A 17,949-nucleotide genomic window follows, 5' to 3' on the forward strand; every position below is an offset into this window, starting at 1 on the left:
TGACACACGCGACAACACAGAGGAACCTTGAGGACTTCACGCGAAGTAGAATAAGCCAGTCTCAGAAGGACAAAGACCGTGATTCCACTCCCGTGAGGTACTCAGGACAGTCAAAGTCGGAGAGAGAGAAGAGCGGCGGTGTCACGGGCTGCGGGGAGGGAGGACGGGGGCTCAGTGTTTAACAGGAACCGACTTTCAGTTTGGGAAGATGGAAAAGTTCTGGAAATGGATGGTGGTGACGGTCACACAACAATGTGAATGGACTGCAGTGCCACTGAACTGCACTTAAAAATGGCTAAAATGGTAAATGTTGCACATATTTTACCACAATTAAAAATCATTTATACGAGGGGCTTCCCTGGTGCGCGCAGTGGTTGAGAGTCCGCCTGCCAATGCAGGGGACACGGGTTTGTGCCCCGGTCCGGGAGGATCCCACATGCCGCGGAGCGGCTGGGCCCGTGAGCCATGGCCGCTGAGCATGCGTGTCCGGAGCCCGTGCTCCGCAACGGGAGAGGCCACAACAGTGAGAGGCCCGCGTACCGCAAAAAAAAAAAAAACATTTATACGAAAGGGAGGGAGAAAGCGGTAACAGCAAAGGGGCTGAAGACGTCTGGCCACCGTCCGGAGGTGTAATCACCACAGCCCCAGGCAGGCGTCTCAACAGACTCGGGCTGCAAGTGAGGGTCGGACCCCCAGGCTGTGACCCAAGCCAGCGAAACAGATGGGGGAGGGGTGGGCATGACCTAAACGACTGCAGGGCAAGAGGGGATCGGGATGCGCTTTGCTAACAGGTGAGAGGGGTTCAGTTTCCCCCTCACTGTGTCTTCAGTCATGATTCCAGAAGCACAGCATCACCCGCCCCTGCTTCCTGGAACGCCACGTAAAGGAGGAAGCCTCACCCACGAGCCCCCGGTGTCAGCCACCACGCCGCCATGCGGCTCTTGCAACGAGACCAGCCTGGGGGCGGCCAGATGCCCCGCATCAAGGAGGAGGTCGACAGCATTAAATGCCCGGGTTCCCCAAACAGACGTCCCAGCAGGCAGGGGATGACGGAGCAGCAGACGGGTTCGGGCCAGTCCTGCCTAGACTCACACCAACCTCTGCTGGGTGAATAAAGAGGCGGGGGAGGAAGGGGGCCGTCCGCTACGGGGGGGCCACTCGGGCTGGTGACACCGGACAAGGAGAGGGCCCAGCCTCTCTGCAGGATCTAGAAGTCAGCCAGCCAAAGTGTGGAGTTTAGCAAATCTTCCCTTTGTGTTTAGATATTATACAACTATTAAAGCGAAACCTAGGCTTCCAGAGAGAATTAATTCCTGAGTAGGAAGCGACGGACAGTGACAACCGTAACCTTCGGGGACTCCCGACAAGGGCCTGTGCTTGTAAAGCAAAGGCCTCTTTCTCCAGCTCTGATGTTCAGCCCCAGAGTCGCGTTCCTTTCCTCTGACGTTTCTCCCACAAATGGCACAGGCACTCGGGAAGCAACCAAGACGGCCATGTGTCCCAGAATCAGGGCCCCGCTGGCATCGCGGTAGATGGAACACGGCTTTGGCAGGGCCAAAGGTCAGGCCACTGTGTGGTGTTCACAGATACCGCCCAGGGTGCAGACCCGGGGCCTAAAAGGAATGACGGTGATGCCAAAATTGAACACGGAATTCACCAACCTGGGAAACCAGGACTGAGCACCAGGGCGGGACCTCCTGGGCTTCTGACGGCTACCATCAGAGGCGGGGTCCCACGCGGCACAGATGCAAGGGACCAGGCGTCCTGGTGACCCAGACTGTCCTGAAAGGCCCACTCCCGGGAAACCCGATCCAATCAGGGCTCGGGCGCCCTGGTGGTCAGCACGGTTTTACCAAGAGGAAGAAGCACATATCTTCGAAGAAAAAGACGTGCTCTGAGACCAGCTGTTCACCAAAAGCCAGGCTGCAGTCCGCATCACCGCATGCTCCGCCGGCAGCCGCCCTGAACCAGCGAGAGAAGCCGGGCCTCTCCCTGCACAGGCCCACCTACGTCAGCATCCGGGCGCCCCCAGCCGCCCCTCACGCCGAACTCCTGCTCGCTGGCCTGGGCGCAGGACGCGCTTGCACCTCTCCAACCTCACGCAACTCAGAAGCACAAAAATGGCAACCTGCCAACCCCACTAAATGAAAAACAGGAGAGAGCAAAGGGCACAACTGTGGTTTCAGGGGATTCCAAACATTCTCTTGCAAAACAGGCACCCAGAGGACAGGGTGAGAAGGGCTGAGAGGCAGCCAGCTGGGCGGGGCCCGCCTGGGGCTCTCCCCGGGCCGCAGCCTCGGCTCCAGGGGAGTCAGGGCGAAGCCGGGGAGGCTCGCTCTCTCCATTACACCTTTGCTAACCCTGCACAAGTTGGGATCCACACGAGTTGAAACTTCTGGCCGCCCCCAGCGCCCAGACGATGGGCTGAGCGCTCACGACCCCTCCACCCACCCACCCCCAGGAGGCCCGGGGCTCCACCCCTGGCTCCAAGCGGAGCGGGGGGCCGGGACTGCCCAGCTCACGCACCTCGATTTCAGCTGGTGCGGGCTCCTTGCTGAAGCACATGTTCATGATATTTCTTGCTGTTCGGTAAAAAGTCGTTAAAGAAACAGACCTCCCCTGAAAAGAAAGCAAAAACAAGAGTCAAGCGTAAGAAACAAAGCAGAACCAGGACCTCAACGCAGGCCACCTCGTCACAGGCCCCTGCGTGACGCGTCCCTGTGACCGGGGGCCGGGCCACGTCTTGAGTTGACACGAGCAGAGGCGGCGGAAAAACACTCCCCGGTGCCAACAAAGGAGGCGGAGGACCCCTGGCCATCCAGCGCCGGGCCAGACACCCCCGCCAGCCAGCAGAACGGGGTCCCACAGGAGCCCCGGGTGCACTGCAGGGCGCCCCGCTTAAAAGCTGCTTTCACTTCCTGGAGCAACAAGTGCAACGTGGCAAGGGCAGGAGAAAGGCTGTGGCCAGGGGGAAACCAAGACAGACACCGGCTGCACCTCGGGACCGGGGACCCCAGGAAAGAAACTTGGGCGATGCCTACACCCACCCTGAGGGTCCTCACGTGAGAACCAGCCAGATGAGCAACCTGGCCTCGTAGATGTGCAGGGGACAGAGGAATCCGGCCCTTCTCTGCCACGGAGCCAGTCCCCGCCCCCCACGCCGCCCTGGGACAGCACGCAGGCTCTTCAGATTATCTAACGTCCCCTCCCCACCCCTGCACGCCACCCCTTCCTGGGAATGTTAGCAAGGACAAGCTCACTGGGGTGACCCATGGCATCACGGATATGCTTTGTTCTATAGGCAAGCCCTGCACTCCTCCCTGACCAGGCACGCTCACCCCCTGACTGGGGAAGTACTTACTGAGCACCTACTGTGTGCAGGCCTGGTTCTAAGGGCTGCAGATAGAGCAGTGGTCAGAACAGACAACGTCCCTGGCCTCATGGTGGCCTGGGGAACTCTGACTCACACAAAACAGCTGGGAGGTGGCGCTAAGTGCGATGAACCAGAAGCAGAGGGGCAGGGCTGCCAGGCAGGTGGTCAGGGAGGGTCTCCTTAATGAGGAGATGCTGGAGCAGCCCCGCGAACAGAGCCGCAGGTCTAGGAAGGGGGCAGACCTTTCTTGCCTGGGGAAGGACAGTCAAAGCACTCAGCTCGCAGACCCCACCCTTTGCTTTTGCTCTTCAGCTCTGTAAGTGGGGCTCTAACTAAAAGAGAAACTGCTGTACAAGTCCCGACTTCTCCTGACGTGCCATTCATCACAAAATAAAATCCTAACTGCTAGGAGGAACCTGATTTTGTGTCAGCTAAAGCAAGGTGCCTGTAATTCAAGGCGATGACACCCAGCACACAGCAGTCAATGCCCCCGGATGCTGAGGGGGCTCAGAACCTGGAGCCTCAAGCTCCCAGCCCCTCGGCGTACAGAGGTGCCATGGAGCACTGTCATGGCCACCAGACCGCAGCCACAGCTGGCCGGGTCCGGTAACAGGAAAAGCTCTAGGCAAGCAGGCATCTCTGTCCAGAAAGGAGGGCAGGACTCAAGCCTAGGAGAGAATGAGAAGCGAGGCAGAGGGTGGCCAGAGGTGGGACCTCGGAGCGGGGACTCAAAGGGAAGAGGTCAAACTCAGGGCAGAACCGCAGATGCCCGACGCGTTCCCCAGACCACGGACAGGCTCGTGCGGTGGGAGCGTGACCACCGAGGCCTCCACGGGGCCCCTCCCCCGGAGCCTACGGGGCAGGTCACTGCTGGAGCGGTGCAGGGGCAGTGCCCAGTCTGTGCCCCCTCCCAGCCCGGGTCCCCAGCGCCCTGCGAACATAGAGCCAGGCCGCCAAGTGGGAAGACACCAGGACGCCACCTCACTCCCCAGAGGAGGGCGCCTCGTCGGAATGGCTGGGCAGAAGCAGGGAGCCTCCCCTCCCCCTCCCGCTCCCCAGGAGACCCGTGGTGGCGGACAGAAAGGAGCCGGCAGAGCCAGGCTGGGCAGGCTGGGTGGCAGTGGGGGCATGTCCATCGGGAGCTACAGAGGGCCGGGCCCCGACGGGCAGCCACTCCAGGACGAGGGGGTGTGGCTCCCAGGCTGCACTCCTGGCACATGGGCACACATGTGCGCACACAAACCCATTTAATGGACAGGAAGCCCGAGGCCATGGTGGGCAAGCGACTCCCCTGGCTGGGCGCCCAGTAACCTTGTCCGGACACCCAGCCCCCTGCAGACTGTAGACACCTCTCTTTACGAGGAACGGAGCCAGAGCCGACTGCCGGGTCGCCAGGTCTCGGGAGCCTGACGCAGCGGAGCCCCCCGGGGCCCGCATGTGCTCCCCAGGCCCCGCCCAGGCCCCACGCCCAGGCCCCACCCAGGCGCCGCACCTTGTATATGCACTTGTGGAAGTCGCTGAGGATGCCTCTGTCGTCCTCCTCCTTCACCACCTCCTTTTCCTGAGCAAAGAGTCGCCGCCGCCCCGTCTTGAGCTGTGCGGGGCCCACCTCCTTCAGCTTGCTGCGGAAGCCGTTCCTGTGGGCCACGCCGTTGATGAGCCCGTTCTTGGGCTCGAAGCGGGGCAGCGGGTGGAAGCGGTTGTAGTCCTGCTCCGTGTGGCCCTCCAGGGGCCCCTTGCGCCTCTCCAGGCTCTCCTTCTCCATCAGCACCTCCTTCTCCAGGCGCCGGTGCTCCTCGGGGGACAGGGAGTCATAGGAGAGCAGGTACTGGCAGTAGGCCTCCTGCAGCTTGGCCAGCCGGTCCTGGGCGGTTTTGGGGATGCGCAGCATGTCTGCTAGTTTGTTCCATTTTTTGAGGTCAGTCACTTGCTGCATGCCACCCATCTCGTTAATCAGCCGGAAAAAGCACGCCAGGTCGAGCTCACAGCCTCCTGGGACAGTGAGGGGAGAAAACACAGGGACGGTCGGTGAAAAGGCCCGTGAACAAGACCGTCCTCCATCGCCCAAGAGCCCGCGGGTGCCCGGTGCCCACTACATGCCAGAGATGCCGCCAGGCCCTGGGGTCAGAGCAGCAAACAGAACAATGTAGTCGACAGACGGGGTTTAGACCTTCTTGGGCACTAGGACGATAAACAGAGCAGGACAGGCTGAGGGGCGGCTGTCTTAGGAGGGTGGCCAGGGCAGGTAGTCCCGAGGAGAGGACACTCAGGCAGAGGGCTGAATGGAAGGAGAGACGGCCGAGCAGATCCGCGAGGAGGACGAGTCCAGCGCCCCCTGAAGCAGGGGCAGGGTGCCCACCCCTCACACCCCAGGAGGCAGGGGGATGGAACACGGCATCCCGGCGGGGGCTGGCAAGGCTTGGGTAGCGCCACCCGGCCACACCCACAAGCCAGCGTCACCCGGAACAGCTGCGATGTCGGCAAGTGTATACACGCAGTATGTGCTGTCATTCCCGACCCCCCAACACCCCCAGCGCACACGCACGTACACACGGTAACTTATTTTGGATCCCCCCCAGGATTTCCGGGCAGCAGGCAGCACCCACCTCGGGGCAGGAAGTGGTCTGTCCCTCAGCTCCTCCCATCACCACTCACACAGAGGGCTGCTTATCCCAGGAGGTGTAGGGGCTCGTTTTCACTATGCCCCTTGATCACACTGTACAAAGCATGTCAAAACCCAGATGTGTCTGAATGCCCGCCAAGTGACTCTCTCAGTGGGACCTGGAAAATCAACCTCCCTTTGGCCAATAAAGGGGGAAAAAATCTTCCAGAATAACCATCCACTGGCTGTTAGGAGGTAAATACACCACAAAATGGTAGGTGAGCAGAGTAAACATTAAGAACGTTTAGCTCTTTAAAGGGTGGGGATAGGTTTATATAAGATAAATGAGCGGAAAAGCAGCGGGACCCCTGAGAGCAGCACGTGCACGCTGGGCGGCCGGGCAACACGGGGCCGCCTCGGCCAGGGGAAGGGCGAGCAGCGGCCCGAGTCCATCCACTGGGCTGGTAGGATGCTGGCATTGTCGTGGTCAGTGCAGTGGGGGCCACGTCGAGGAGGAAACTCGCCCCAACCCTGGCCGGGAGGGGCCTAAAGCCCAAGATTCCAAGATGCACTCCAGGCCCTGCTCTCAACTGGGGCAACTCCTGGGGCTGCCCGCACGCCGCCCGGACTTGCCGAGGTGAAGAGGGATGGGAGTCACCCCAAGGGGCTCAGACCACAGGCTGACCAGAAGGGAGGCAATCACTGTTATTCAACAGCACGGAGAAAACTGACCCAGTACTTGCAAATCCATTATCTCACTCCTCACCTGCTATCATCAACCCGTTCTCAGGACCATGAGGATGCTACGTGACAAAGTGCCGCCCTCCCAGAGAAGGAGCAGCCGCTCTGTGGATTCTGGGAAATTCCTTCAAAACTACCAAGTCTCTCGCACTGCAAGGAGGCTGAGCTCAGAGCCACAGCCCGAGGCCTCTGCGGTTAACGGTCCAGCTCAGCTCCTCTTCTGGAAGCTGACGACGCATTACAGCTGGGCTAACAGCAACGGGTGTGAACACACACACCACAGTGTCAGGTCCTCGCGGCTTCTGGTGCCACGGGAGTCAAGGTTAAGGAAACCTACTCTGAATGGAAGATCGCTGGCTGCCTTCATGACGTCACCTGAGCACACCGCCTGTCCCCAGAAGACCTACCGTCCCCCCCCCCCAGCAGGCTGGGGCACCCAAGACGTCCCACTGCAGCCACGACTTGGTGAGGTTCTTGGTCACCCACGCAGCCAACGCCAAGCTCCCGAGAGGCTGGCACCTCCTCAGCCTGTTCCCCCAGCCCTGTGCCACCTTCGACCACATCCCTGACAGTGGACCACAAACCAAGAATTCTTTCAATTTAAGTGATTCTCACCTGCTGAGAGTAATGATGAAACCTCCATCTTACCAGGAGCCCTACCTTACTGCCAACTCGTGAGACCTAAACGACCGATAATATCTCCTCTGCTCGCTGCCTCTCAAAAGTTGTCCTCTCCAACTGGAGGAAGGACATGCCCTATTCCTGTGGAGGGTCTAGAGCCAGAAGGGAAGCACGTGACTCACCTGGCAGACCCCAAAGGAACCCCCTCCGCAGAACCGCTCAGCCCCGACATTGCGAGTTAATCCCGGAGGCGCAGTAAGCGGGAGAGGAAGAGGGAAATGTGGACTCCAGGAGCCATCGTGGGCTCTGCCTGGGGGCCAAGGGCCTTCACTACAGCGGGGTGTATGTTCACAAAAGCAGGCACCAAGGAGAGCTTTGCTTTAGTGACAGCCAGAGCTGTGCCTGCTCTCAGAATTGTTCCTGGACCTGTGGGTGCCACGAGGGCCCAGTAATCACCAGAAAAACTGAGATGCAAGGATAGATGAGCAGACAGAGATAAATGGGCTGACATGTACCCCACCCACAAAGAGTCAGATGTCGAAGTCCTAACCTCAGGGCCGCAGACTGTGACTGTACTTAGAGACAGGGTCTTTAAAGAGGTAATTAAAGTAAAACAAGGTCATCATGATGGGTCCTAACCCAACATGACTGGTGTCCTTGTAGCAAGAGGAAGGGACATCAGGAACGTGCGCACAGAGCAAAGACCACGTGAGGACACAGGAGCAGGCGGCCGTCCACACGCCAAGGGGAGAGGCCTCAGGAGAAACCAACCCTGCCAACACCTTGCTTTCCGATTTCCAGCCTCCAGAGTGTGAGAAATCACTTCCTGTAGGTCAAGCCTCCCAGCCTGCAGAACTCAGGTAAGGCAGCCCCCAGCAGACAGATGCGTGGGGGCAGCGTTCCCGCCCCTCTCGCCGGACACCACTCTGGCCTCAGCAAGGCGGCCCGCAGCTCGGGGCAGCAGGGGTCGCCTAGTGTGAGAGCGGGGGGCGCAGGACCAGCCCCCCCTCCTGCCACGAGCACCCCGCACCTGCAGAAAGGGAGGCCTCGGACTCCTCCCGAGCCAAGAAGGGCCCGGAGAAACTGGGGCGGACACCACGGGATGTGGGCGGGGGGCGGCCTTACCTATGAGCGGGAGCTCGTCCATCGTGATGCCCTGAGATCTGAGGTGCTTCTTGATGCAGGCCAGCCGCTGCACGTTGGGGCCCCAGCGCCGACCCAGCTTGTGGATGTGCTGGATCTGCGTGACGAAGCGCATCTCGTCGTTGAGCTTGCACTCGGGCCGCCAGTCCGGGGGCGGGATCACCCTGCACATGCCGTACTTCTCCACCTGAGGGCGCACCGACTCGATGTAGACGAGCGGATCGTGGAACTCCTTGGCCGACGGCCGCAAGACGGGGATCTCGTCCATGGCCGCCCACCCGGCCCTGCCGGCCCCCTTCTCGGCCTTGGCCGCCGCCTCGTGCGGCCGGGGCAGGGGCTCCGATTGCGAGGTAGAACGATTTTCACAGGGGGCGCCGTCCGGCTTGCCGTGTGCTTGTCTGCCCGGCGGGCCCTTGCCGGCCGTCACCCGCTTCGGCCGGTTCCTCTCCAGGCTCCGTTCGGGCACCTCCTTCCTCCCGTGGCCGCCAGGCGGCGCCTTCTCCGCGGGGGCCGGGGCCGCCTTCCTGCCAGGACCCTCGGCAGCACCCGCCTCCCCCTTCATCTTCTTGGGGGGCGACTGCGGCTTGTCTGCCGGGGGCGCCTCTTCCAGCCTCCGCTTGGAGTTCCGCAGACCCTCCCGCAGCTGCCGCCCCCCGCCCTCCTTAGTGCATGACTTTGGGTTCAACCTGCCACTGACCTTGAGGCCATTGACGGTGTGCCCGGTGGACTTGGACGCCCCCCCGAGGGATAGCACCTGTTTTCGGGTTTTTGCATTGCTACTTTCAGTTTTCCCTGAGATTGTGTGGTTGACAGCTGAACTGGGCTTGTGGTGATTAGGTTTGGTTTCCTTGACCAGTTCTCTCTTGGCTTTGGTGTATGTGACAGTCCCCTTCGTCACCGTTGCAGTGTACTTCACAGTTTTGGACGGTGAAGGTCTGACTTCGCGCATCTTTTTGGCACTGGCTGCACTTGTACCCAGAGATGACATTCGAGTGACTCCGCCGACCTTAGAAACCTGGGAGGAACAGAGAGGGGGAGTTAGCACCCGTCAGCGGGGACCACCCCACGCCCGGACTCAGCAGCCGGTGCCCGCTTCTGAGAGGCGGCGGCACGGGGGTCCCGGCCAAGGCAGGCAGAACACACAGCCCCGAAGCCAGCTCTGAGATACCCGGTCTCAGGGTCTCCGCAGGACTAGGGGCCCATCCTTCCGCGCAAAAACACGCAGCCAACCTGGGTGCTGCCCAGGGGGTCTCCCGGGTGCGCTGTAACATGCACGTTTGTCGTCTGAAACTAGATGTTTCCCAGTGAGGACCCTCAACGTGCCTGCCTATCACCTGCCACAAGTTAATAACACCCGACAGCAAGGTCCTGCTGGTAAGGGGGCAGACACACAGGCGCACACCTGTGCCAAGAAAAGACGTAGCTGCAGTTTTTCCTGTGCTCCCTACAGCAGCATGATCTGCCCGCAGAATTTTAAAATCCATGCTCAATAAGTAAAAAACAAAACAAAAATGCTACGGAAACAAAGGAATAAGAGCACTCATGTGGCTCAGATGCCGGTCACGCGCCACGCCCAGAGGTGTAGCTGTCAGCTGTGGGCGTCTGCCAGTCAGTCACCCATGAGACGGGCCCCAGGGCACCTCACTGGATGCACCTCGCCTCTCTGATGAAGCAAAACAGGCCCGACCCCTTCTGCACAGACAGCTCCCATTTCCCGCCCCTACAAGCGCCCACATTCGGTCCTACGGGAATTTGGTAAACGATGAGCCTCTCTTCACAGCCATCTTACAGCTTGGACATCACAGTAATCTTGTGACACACAAAGGTCACCCTCATTTATAAAAAGAAGCCAGCGAGTGACAAGGGTGGACACCAGAAAAGCACTGATTTCCAAAGGATGACGACGGGCCCAGAGCAGGAACTGACGCTGCGCTGGTCCGGCGCGGACACCACGTCACAGCTGTGCCTCTCAGTGGCCTCTGACATGTCATTTCCCATCCTGGGTATCGAGTTCTCACATGCAGCCAGGGATGCCAGGGTTACCTGAGCAACACCACCTCCCCAAAAGGCAGACTAAACATTATATGTGCTCACTGGGAAACAGCAGAAACAGCAGCTGTCTTTTCTCACCAATGAGCCCAGAGAAGAAGGTGACCCGGAGGAGGACCTGGGCTCCCGAGTTGGGGAAGCCATCTGGCACCTAAAGCAGTTCACGCCTCTCCTGTCCACACCCGATGCACCCACGGGCTGTGCCGCTGCCCCACCCCAGGACCAGGTCCTGGAGGGCAGGGCCTGAGTCTCAGCGACCTCTGCACTAGGCCCAGGCCCAGCCCAGGTCGCTGGACCCCATCCCCAGAGTCTCCCATCCAGGAGGTCTGGGCTGGAGCCCGAGAATCTGCATTTCTAATGAGGTTCTGGTGATGCTGAGCCTCAGCCAAGGACCTACTTTGGGAACCACGGCAGCAGACGGATCAACAGAAGGTTCTGAAAACAGAAAAAGGAAAGAAGCCCCCAGACCTGTATTTCTTCATTCGCCAATTACACGCGGTCCAATCAAAGCCGTGAATTTTTGGTGTGAGACTGTGTTCCATGAGCCAACCCCGGGGCGTTCGGTGACCAGGTTTCTGGGGAGCCAGCCTTGACTGCTGGACTCAGTGAGCCCCCAGACCCCACTGTGGAGGGAGAGGCCAAAGGGAAGGCCCAGGAACTACAGCCTGGATGCACCACTGCCGGCCACTCGAGAATGAAGCAGGACTGACAGAGCAGGTGGTCTAGAATACGTAACAGGAAATTTTAAAACAAAACCAGAACAAAACAAGCAGCCTGGCAACAATAAATTAAAAACAAATTTATAAAACCAGGGGCAAAGACAAAATTTCCATGATAAGCACCACTAATTTGGAATAGGATGTATGGTGAGGAATGCAAATACCTCAAATTTTTAACTGTTCTTTCAAATGCTTCCATTGACTAAAAACAAAACCATTTAGAAAAACTAAAGGAAACAGTAAAATCCTGCTGAGGCTCACAGAAAGAGCTTTCCATCAGCAAAATGCTCAGGTCTCTGCATCTTCAGAGAAGACACCCCTCGAAGCCCTCAATCTGTGGCTAACCTGCTCCGACTCTCACCCAACTTACACAGAAGCAGACGCAGGGCACCGTTAATCTCTTCTTGAAGATGAGGATCCGCCAGCAGAAACGGCAACCACTGCGCAGTGGACACCACCAAGCAGCTCCTGCCGGCACAGCCCACCGCCAGCCGTCATGTCTTGCCGAGGTTTAGGTTCAGTGCCTCCCGATCCCGGGAGCCCAGAGAACCCCTGGGGAGCTTGAAAATAATGCTGATTCCAGTCTAAAGCCCTCCCCATCCAGATTTGACCTAACCGGTGAGGATGGAGAAAGGGGCTCAGTGTGTGCAAGTCCCCGACAGCTCTGCACTCCCCCGACACGGCTGTGCACCTGCAGGAGGCCAGGAAGCCAGGCTTCCACTCTCCCAGATTCTACCTGGAGGAACAGCACAGGGCCCCGGGTCAATCCAGTCCGGCTTCTTGGGGCCACCTGACCTCCTGGCTCCCTGTCGTACAGGAAATTCCAAATTTTCACATGGTGGAATTCTGCATAACTATTTCACCATCTTCAATGGCAAAAAGATCGTCTCCTTATTTACCTATTTGTATAAACACAGACGCCTAGTCATTGGCCTGTGCTTGCCTCCGGGGTCCAATGAGTAATTGGTACCAAAGGAGACAAAGCTATGGAGCGAGGCACTGTCTCACCTTCACACTGGGCATCTCCCCAGCCACCGCTCTATTCCACCATGGAACAGAGCCCGACACTAAGTTTCACCGCAACACACGCCCAGGTCACCTGGCCAGCCCACCACACGGGCCTGCTCTCAACCCTACACATCTGGAGGAAGTGCTCATACGGGGAGAGGCGTCACTGTAATTCACTGGAGAATCAACACGCAGGAGGCAGGAGGCCCAAGGCAGAGCCCTCCAGGGGGCAATAAAAGCCCTTCGGCTGAATAACTTAACATCTCTTTAAGGTGCTCCTTCTCAGCTCAGGTGTGGGCTTCTGACATTGCACCCCACAGCTGTCACCCAGCTCTGCAGGAAGTGGGGTGTCTCAGCCCACCACCGCCCACCCGGCACCTGTAGCTCAGGTTACCCCTGTCGCACAGACATGAAGCGGTCCTCAGTTCAACCAAAAAGTCAACGACCAAACTCCCATTTCCCACTAGAGGGAGTCGTTGAGTCAAGTGGCTCTGCCCATCCTCTCAGAGCAGCAGCAAAGGAGCCCAAGAGAAACACTCTTGGTTGGAGACAGTGTATTTGGACTTTAAAATTCAAATTAAATAGCAAAAGAGCCTAAATGAACAGAATCCACTGGACAGGCAGCGAGTTACGGACAGGGAAGGCAGGCCTGCTGGTGTGGCGGGCACCTGCAAGTCAGTGAGCAGAGGCTGACGCAGCCCTGCTCTCCCAAAGGAAGGCCTGGTCCTGACCGGAGCCCCTAACCTTCCCAAAGCACCTGCCCCCTCCCCTCTGCAGGCCACCGGACCCAGTCACAAACACCACGTGACAGAGGCGCCGTTCAAACTCCCCACATGACCTGATGAAGAGCACGGTCAGACCTTACGCGTTCTTCTAGCTAAGGCCAGTCTCTCCATTTCTCTCTGGATGCTCATTTTTCATTTTCCAGAATGTTAAAGAATACGCCTCACTCTTTGGTCTGAACAGCTCAGCCTCCTCTCTCCATCCGACTAGGCCAAGACTTTTTGCAACTGCCGTACATTTGACTGTGAAAACCTCTCCTCAAAGGTGCCACAGCCCAGCAGACACCCCGCCGGGCGTGTCTGCCCTGCCACACAAGCTGGTGGTTTTCTCCCTCATGTTACGGCTCAGCTTCAGCGCAACAGATGAGAACAGGGAGGTGTGCCGGCCGGGGGCAGCCTCACCACCCACGTCTTCCACATCCTGGCTTACCAACCACACACAGTTGTCTGCAAAAGCCTCTTCACGACACGCTTGGAAAACATCTCCATACCCTCTCCAGGTGTAAGAATGGTTGTTTCTCCATCCTCAATTCGTTACTGTCTTTTAGTGCACATTACGTACGTACGGTTCTAAGGAAGCACTTGACACCTACCACACATCCAGATCATCACCCAGGGCAGTTCCAGGGCTGCTACCCATGTGTGGGTGTCACCTGGCACACCTGGAGCCTTTGGGAGAATAAAAGCTGGAGGATTGGGGCGGCCCCTCACACTGAGTTCCCGTGCTCTGAGTCTCAAAGGCCAGGGCCTTTATGAAGCTGAGCACGCCACCCAGCACAGTGAGAGGCAATGTCCTAGCAAGAAGAGCGAGCGCTCGGTGCACTGGGGCCAGCAGGGCACGGTCACTTCTCGGCAGCACCCCTACATAGGGCATCCCTCCACCCTGTCAGCTGTACTTCGTACAACCACTGATCTTTTCTTTCAGGCCGACAGAAAAAAATTAATCATATCTGAAATTACAGATCCGTATTCTCTGGGCCTCCTGTCTTTTATGCAGTTGAAAAGATGAAAGGTCAGATTCTAATCACTTGCATCAGGCCATTACAAAGGAATCTACAATGGGCTTCTATTGACCTTTTTTCTTAGAGTACTTAACTAATGGGATTTGATGGTATCAAAATTATCCTTTCATTTCTCACAATGTCCCTGGGAGAAGAGTTGGCATCATTGGCTCCAAATGAACAATAAGGCTCAGGAAGGTTAACTATTACAGCTTAAGTCTCGGTGAAGGTCATGGTCAGAGCCCAACTAGACCTGGGAGTCCTGGGTCATCCCACTCGCGTGGATTAGACAGGGGAGGGAGGGCAGGCAGGAGGGGGTGGGACGGGGACGGTTACACCCCAGCTGCAAGACCTGAACCCAGAAAGCCGGCCAGGCTCCTACAGTCACTCAGATGACAGTCTGCCCTGCTACCCAGGTCGCTCCTCCATCTTTTACACTGCGAGTAAAAGGGGCCGCGTGAGCCTGCTGTGGATCAAGGGGATGGGGCCACCCCAGGGAAGGGGTACCTTCTACTTCCCTCAACTCTCACCTCCAACTGCGAGAACTCCTCTTGTTCAGTTACAAAGGGAAATCCTGAACTGAGGGGCAAGCGCTGGGGGCTGAGGATGAGCTTGGACCAACTGAGATGGGGGTTTATTCAATGCAGCCTCACGTGTAAAAGAGAGAGAGAGAGAGAGAGAGAGAGAGAGAGAGAGAGAGATTGGTTATGGTTCTATGTGAATAAAGTCACACATTCATTCCTCACTGAGATTCCTGCTCCACAGGTGGATCCCTTCCCTCTCTAGACCCCTTCGGAATTGTTCTCTTTCATAAGCAAAGATCTGGAGGAAAGTTCTGCACAAGGGCCTGTCCGGCCAACAGCTTTGGAAATGGACTGGGGACTCAAGACACCAAAGGGATGGTGCATCCTCTACTTTATGTCCTGAAAATCGGGCTCCCAGCTCGGGGGCGGCCAATTCCACAACCACGCTCAGGTGTTCTCGTGAGGAAAACCGTGAGGTCTGTGTTTCAGGAACAGTGGGCAACGTTTAAAATATGCAAAAACCACCTGTTTAATCTCAAGGCAACACTTCAGAAGCACTAAGTGGCAATCTGAGAGGACTGTGGACACATTAAACACGAGGATTCCTGCCTCGTCCACTCCAGCTGGAGAGCTGAGTAATATCTGAAAGCTAAAGGTTAAGACGAACACTACGTGTGTCTACACACAATCCTATGTATGTGCGTGAACACAGTTACATATTCAGAGACAATGGTCCCCAGCATCATCAAGAATGAGAAAGACCATGGAGAAAGCGCAATTCAACAGGAGGAGTTCCAACCTTCACACCACGGTGACCATCCGTCTGTTAGCTCTCTCCACAGCAGTGCCCGTCAGGGAATCTCCAGGCCGCCCGCGCCTTGCCCAGAATCAACCAATCTTTCCAGGTTAGAGTCCTCAGTCTATTCTAAGGAAAGTTTTAACCGTATGTGACAGAATTCCCGGTGTGGAGAGCTCACCTCTGACCCCCACGGCTCACCCGCTCTCAGATGGAGCGAGAACCGGAGCAGAAGGCTTCACGAGATGCCACTGGACCCGGGTGAGAGCCGCACCGTGCTCCACACCCCTCCTCATCCCCAGGGTCCCCCTTCCAGGTGCTGAGAACTCTGTCCAAGGGCAGGGAGAGGTGCCCACAAAGGATCTGCATTCTGGATGTGACCCCGAAGTCGGGGCGTGGCGGGGGGGTGGGGCGCCAGAGCGCGTGCTGCCTCCGCTAACCATGAGAGCGCAGGACGGAGTGAGTGTCCCCCGCGGCTGCACCCGTCCCATCACCGCCTGCAGGCCTATCGGAAGTCCTGCCGCGAGCCACCAACGTGTCCATCAAGAAGAACAGGGAACACTCCAGGCCACGTGCAGGCCTGTTCCAAGGTAACCTGTGGCTCCCGGCCTAACCAGAGGACGCCCTGCCTCACCTGGTGCCCGGGACGCTGGGGCGGCGGAAGGGTAACGAAGGAGTGTTCCCTCTCCCTACCCTTCTAGGGCATCCCAGCAAGTGAGGGTCCACTGCTGGTGGCACTGGGTGCTGGCAGCATCCTCCAGGGAGGGATGCAAACCCACCAACGGCCCCGCCTAATCCATCTTCACGGTAGGAGAGGCGTGTGCACTGGCACCTCTGTGCCCAGGTCATCTTTCTCTCACCCCCTCTCACCTCTGAGCATCCTTTCCTGCCTTCTGAGCTCTGGAAAGATGGATCTCTCGAGGCTACTACTCACATTTCCCCTTCAGTTAACTTGACGAAACGCGGCTGTGGCATCTGGCACCTCCGGGCCAGACCCTGGTTCCCCGGCGGCAGGGCTGGGCTTTACCTGTTTCCGTAAGTCCTGAGCCGACCGATGCAGAGGGGGGTGGTGGTGAGCGAGGAGCCCCCTGGCAGAGGAGCCCACGGAGGGGGCCGCTGGGGGGTGGCTCGCGGAAGCCTGCTCTCTCCGGCCGTCGGCCCGGGGATCACTGTGCTTCTCCTTCGCCGGAGTGGCCTCTTTGCTTTTGTGTTTCTGAACAGGTTCCTTCTCCCGTGATGACCTGCTGGAACCATTGAAAACTGGAAAGTAAGGAGAGAGGAAGAACAAAGTCACTACGGAAGATGCTGCCTGCTGCCAGGTACCCTAAATCCCCCAAAGACAAAAGGAGAAAGAAAAGGAAAACATTCTGGACAAACATCACATCTCACATGCTCTCAAGACCCAACCTGAAGTCAAACCAACCACCACAAAGGACAGGAATAATCCTAAACACAGAGAGACCAAAAACAAAAGTTATAAACACATCCTAGGAATTATCTGCTTTGGTTGAAACCACTGAAAAATCCATTTTAAAAAATCCCTACAGGGACTTCCCTGGTGGTGCAATGGTTAAGAATCCGCCTGCCAATGCAGGGGACACGGGTTCAAGCCCTGGTCCGGGAAGATCCCACATGCCGCAGAGCAACTAAGCCCGTGTGCCACAACTACTGAGCCTGCGCTCTAGAGCCCACGAGCCACAACTACTGAGCCCGTGAACAGCAACTACTGAGCCCAGGCACCGCAACTACTGAAGCCCATGCACCTAGAGCCCATGCTCCGCAACAAGAGAAGGCACCAGAATGAGAAGCCCGCGCACCACAACAAAGAGTAGCCCCTGCTCGCCGCAACTAGAGAAAGCCCGCACGCAGCAACAAAGGCACAACGCAGCCACAAAAAAAAAAAAAACCTACAAAACAAAACAAAACAAAACACACACACACAAAATGCACAGCAGCCCTGAGAATATCAACATCACACCTTAAACAAAAAGAGAAGAATTAAAATGAAGAAACCAACGACAGGGGTTTCCCTGGTGGCCCAGTGGTTAAGAATCCGCCTGCCAGTGCAAAGGACACGGGTCCAAGCCCTGGTCCAGGAAGATCCCACATGCCGCGGAATAACTAAGCCTGTGTGCCACAGCTACTGAAGCCCGCATGCCTAGAGCCTGTGCTCCGTAACAAGAGAAGCCACTGCGATGAGAAGCCCGCGCACCGCAATGAAGAGTAGCCCCCGGGGGCCTCCCTGGTGGCGCAGTGGTTGAGAGTCCACCTGCCGATGCAGGGGACACGGGTTCGTGCCCCGGTCCGGGAAGATCCCATATACCGCAGAGTGGCTGGGCCCGTGAGCCATAGCCGCTGAGCCTGCGCGTCTGGAGCCTGTGCTCCGCAACGGGAGAGGCCACAACAGTGAGAGGCCCGCGTACCACCAAAAAAAAAAAAAAAAAAAAAAGAGTAGCCCCCACTCGCCGTAACTAGAGAAAGCCTGCACACAGCAACGAAGACCCAACGCAGCCAAAAATAAATAAATTAATTAATAGGAAAAAATAAGAAACCAACACAATCACATTCCACGAACAGGACCACCTCATGT

At 57.6% G+C, this 17,949-nt stretch overlaps 1 protein-coding gene across 2 annotated transcripts in view; it reads right to left on the bottom strand.

Moving 5' to 3' along the window:
- Positions 1-17,949, bottom strand: part of JARID2 (jumonji and AT-rich interaction domain containing 2) — a gene marked incomplete at both ends in the record, with an annotated part of 243,284 nt that overhangs the window by 12,566 nt on the left and 212,769 nt on the right. For both annotated transcript variants that reach the window (XM_079713196.1, XM_079713195.1), the window contains 4 exons: positions 2,527-2,619; positions 4,866-5,365; positions 8,463-9,495; positions 16,387-16,619. In XM_079713196.1, the coding sequence (XP_079569322.1) occupies positions 2,527-2,619; positions 4,866-5,365; positions 8,463-9,495; positions 16,387-16,619 (1,859 nt within the window). The remainder of the gene's footprint in view (positions 1-2,526; positions 2,620-4,865; positions 5,366-8,462; positions 9,496-16,386; positions 16,620-17,949) is intronic.

Source organism: Hyperoodon ampullatus (assembly GCF_949752795.1).
Source record: "Hyperoodon ampullatus genome assembly, chromosome: 10".
Classification (NCBI taxonomy): Eukaryota; Metazoa; Chordata; class Mammalia; order Artiodactyla; family Ziphiidae; genus Hyperoodon; species Hyperoodon ampullatus.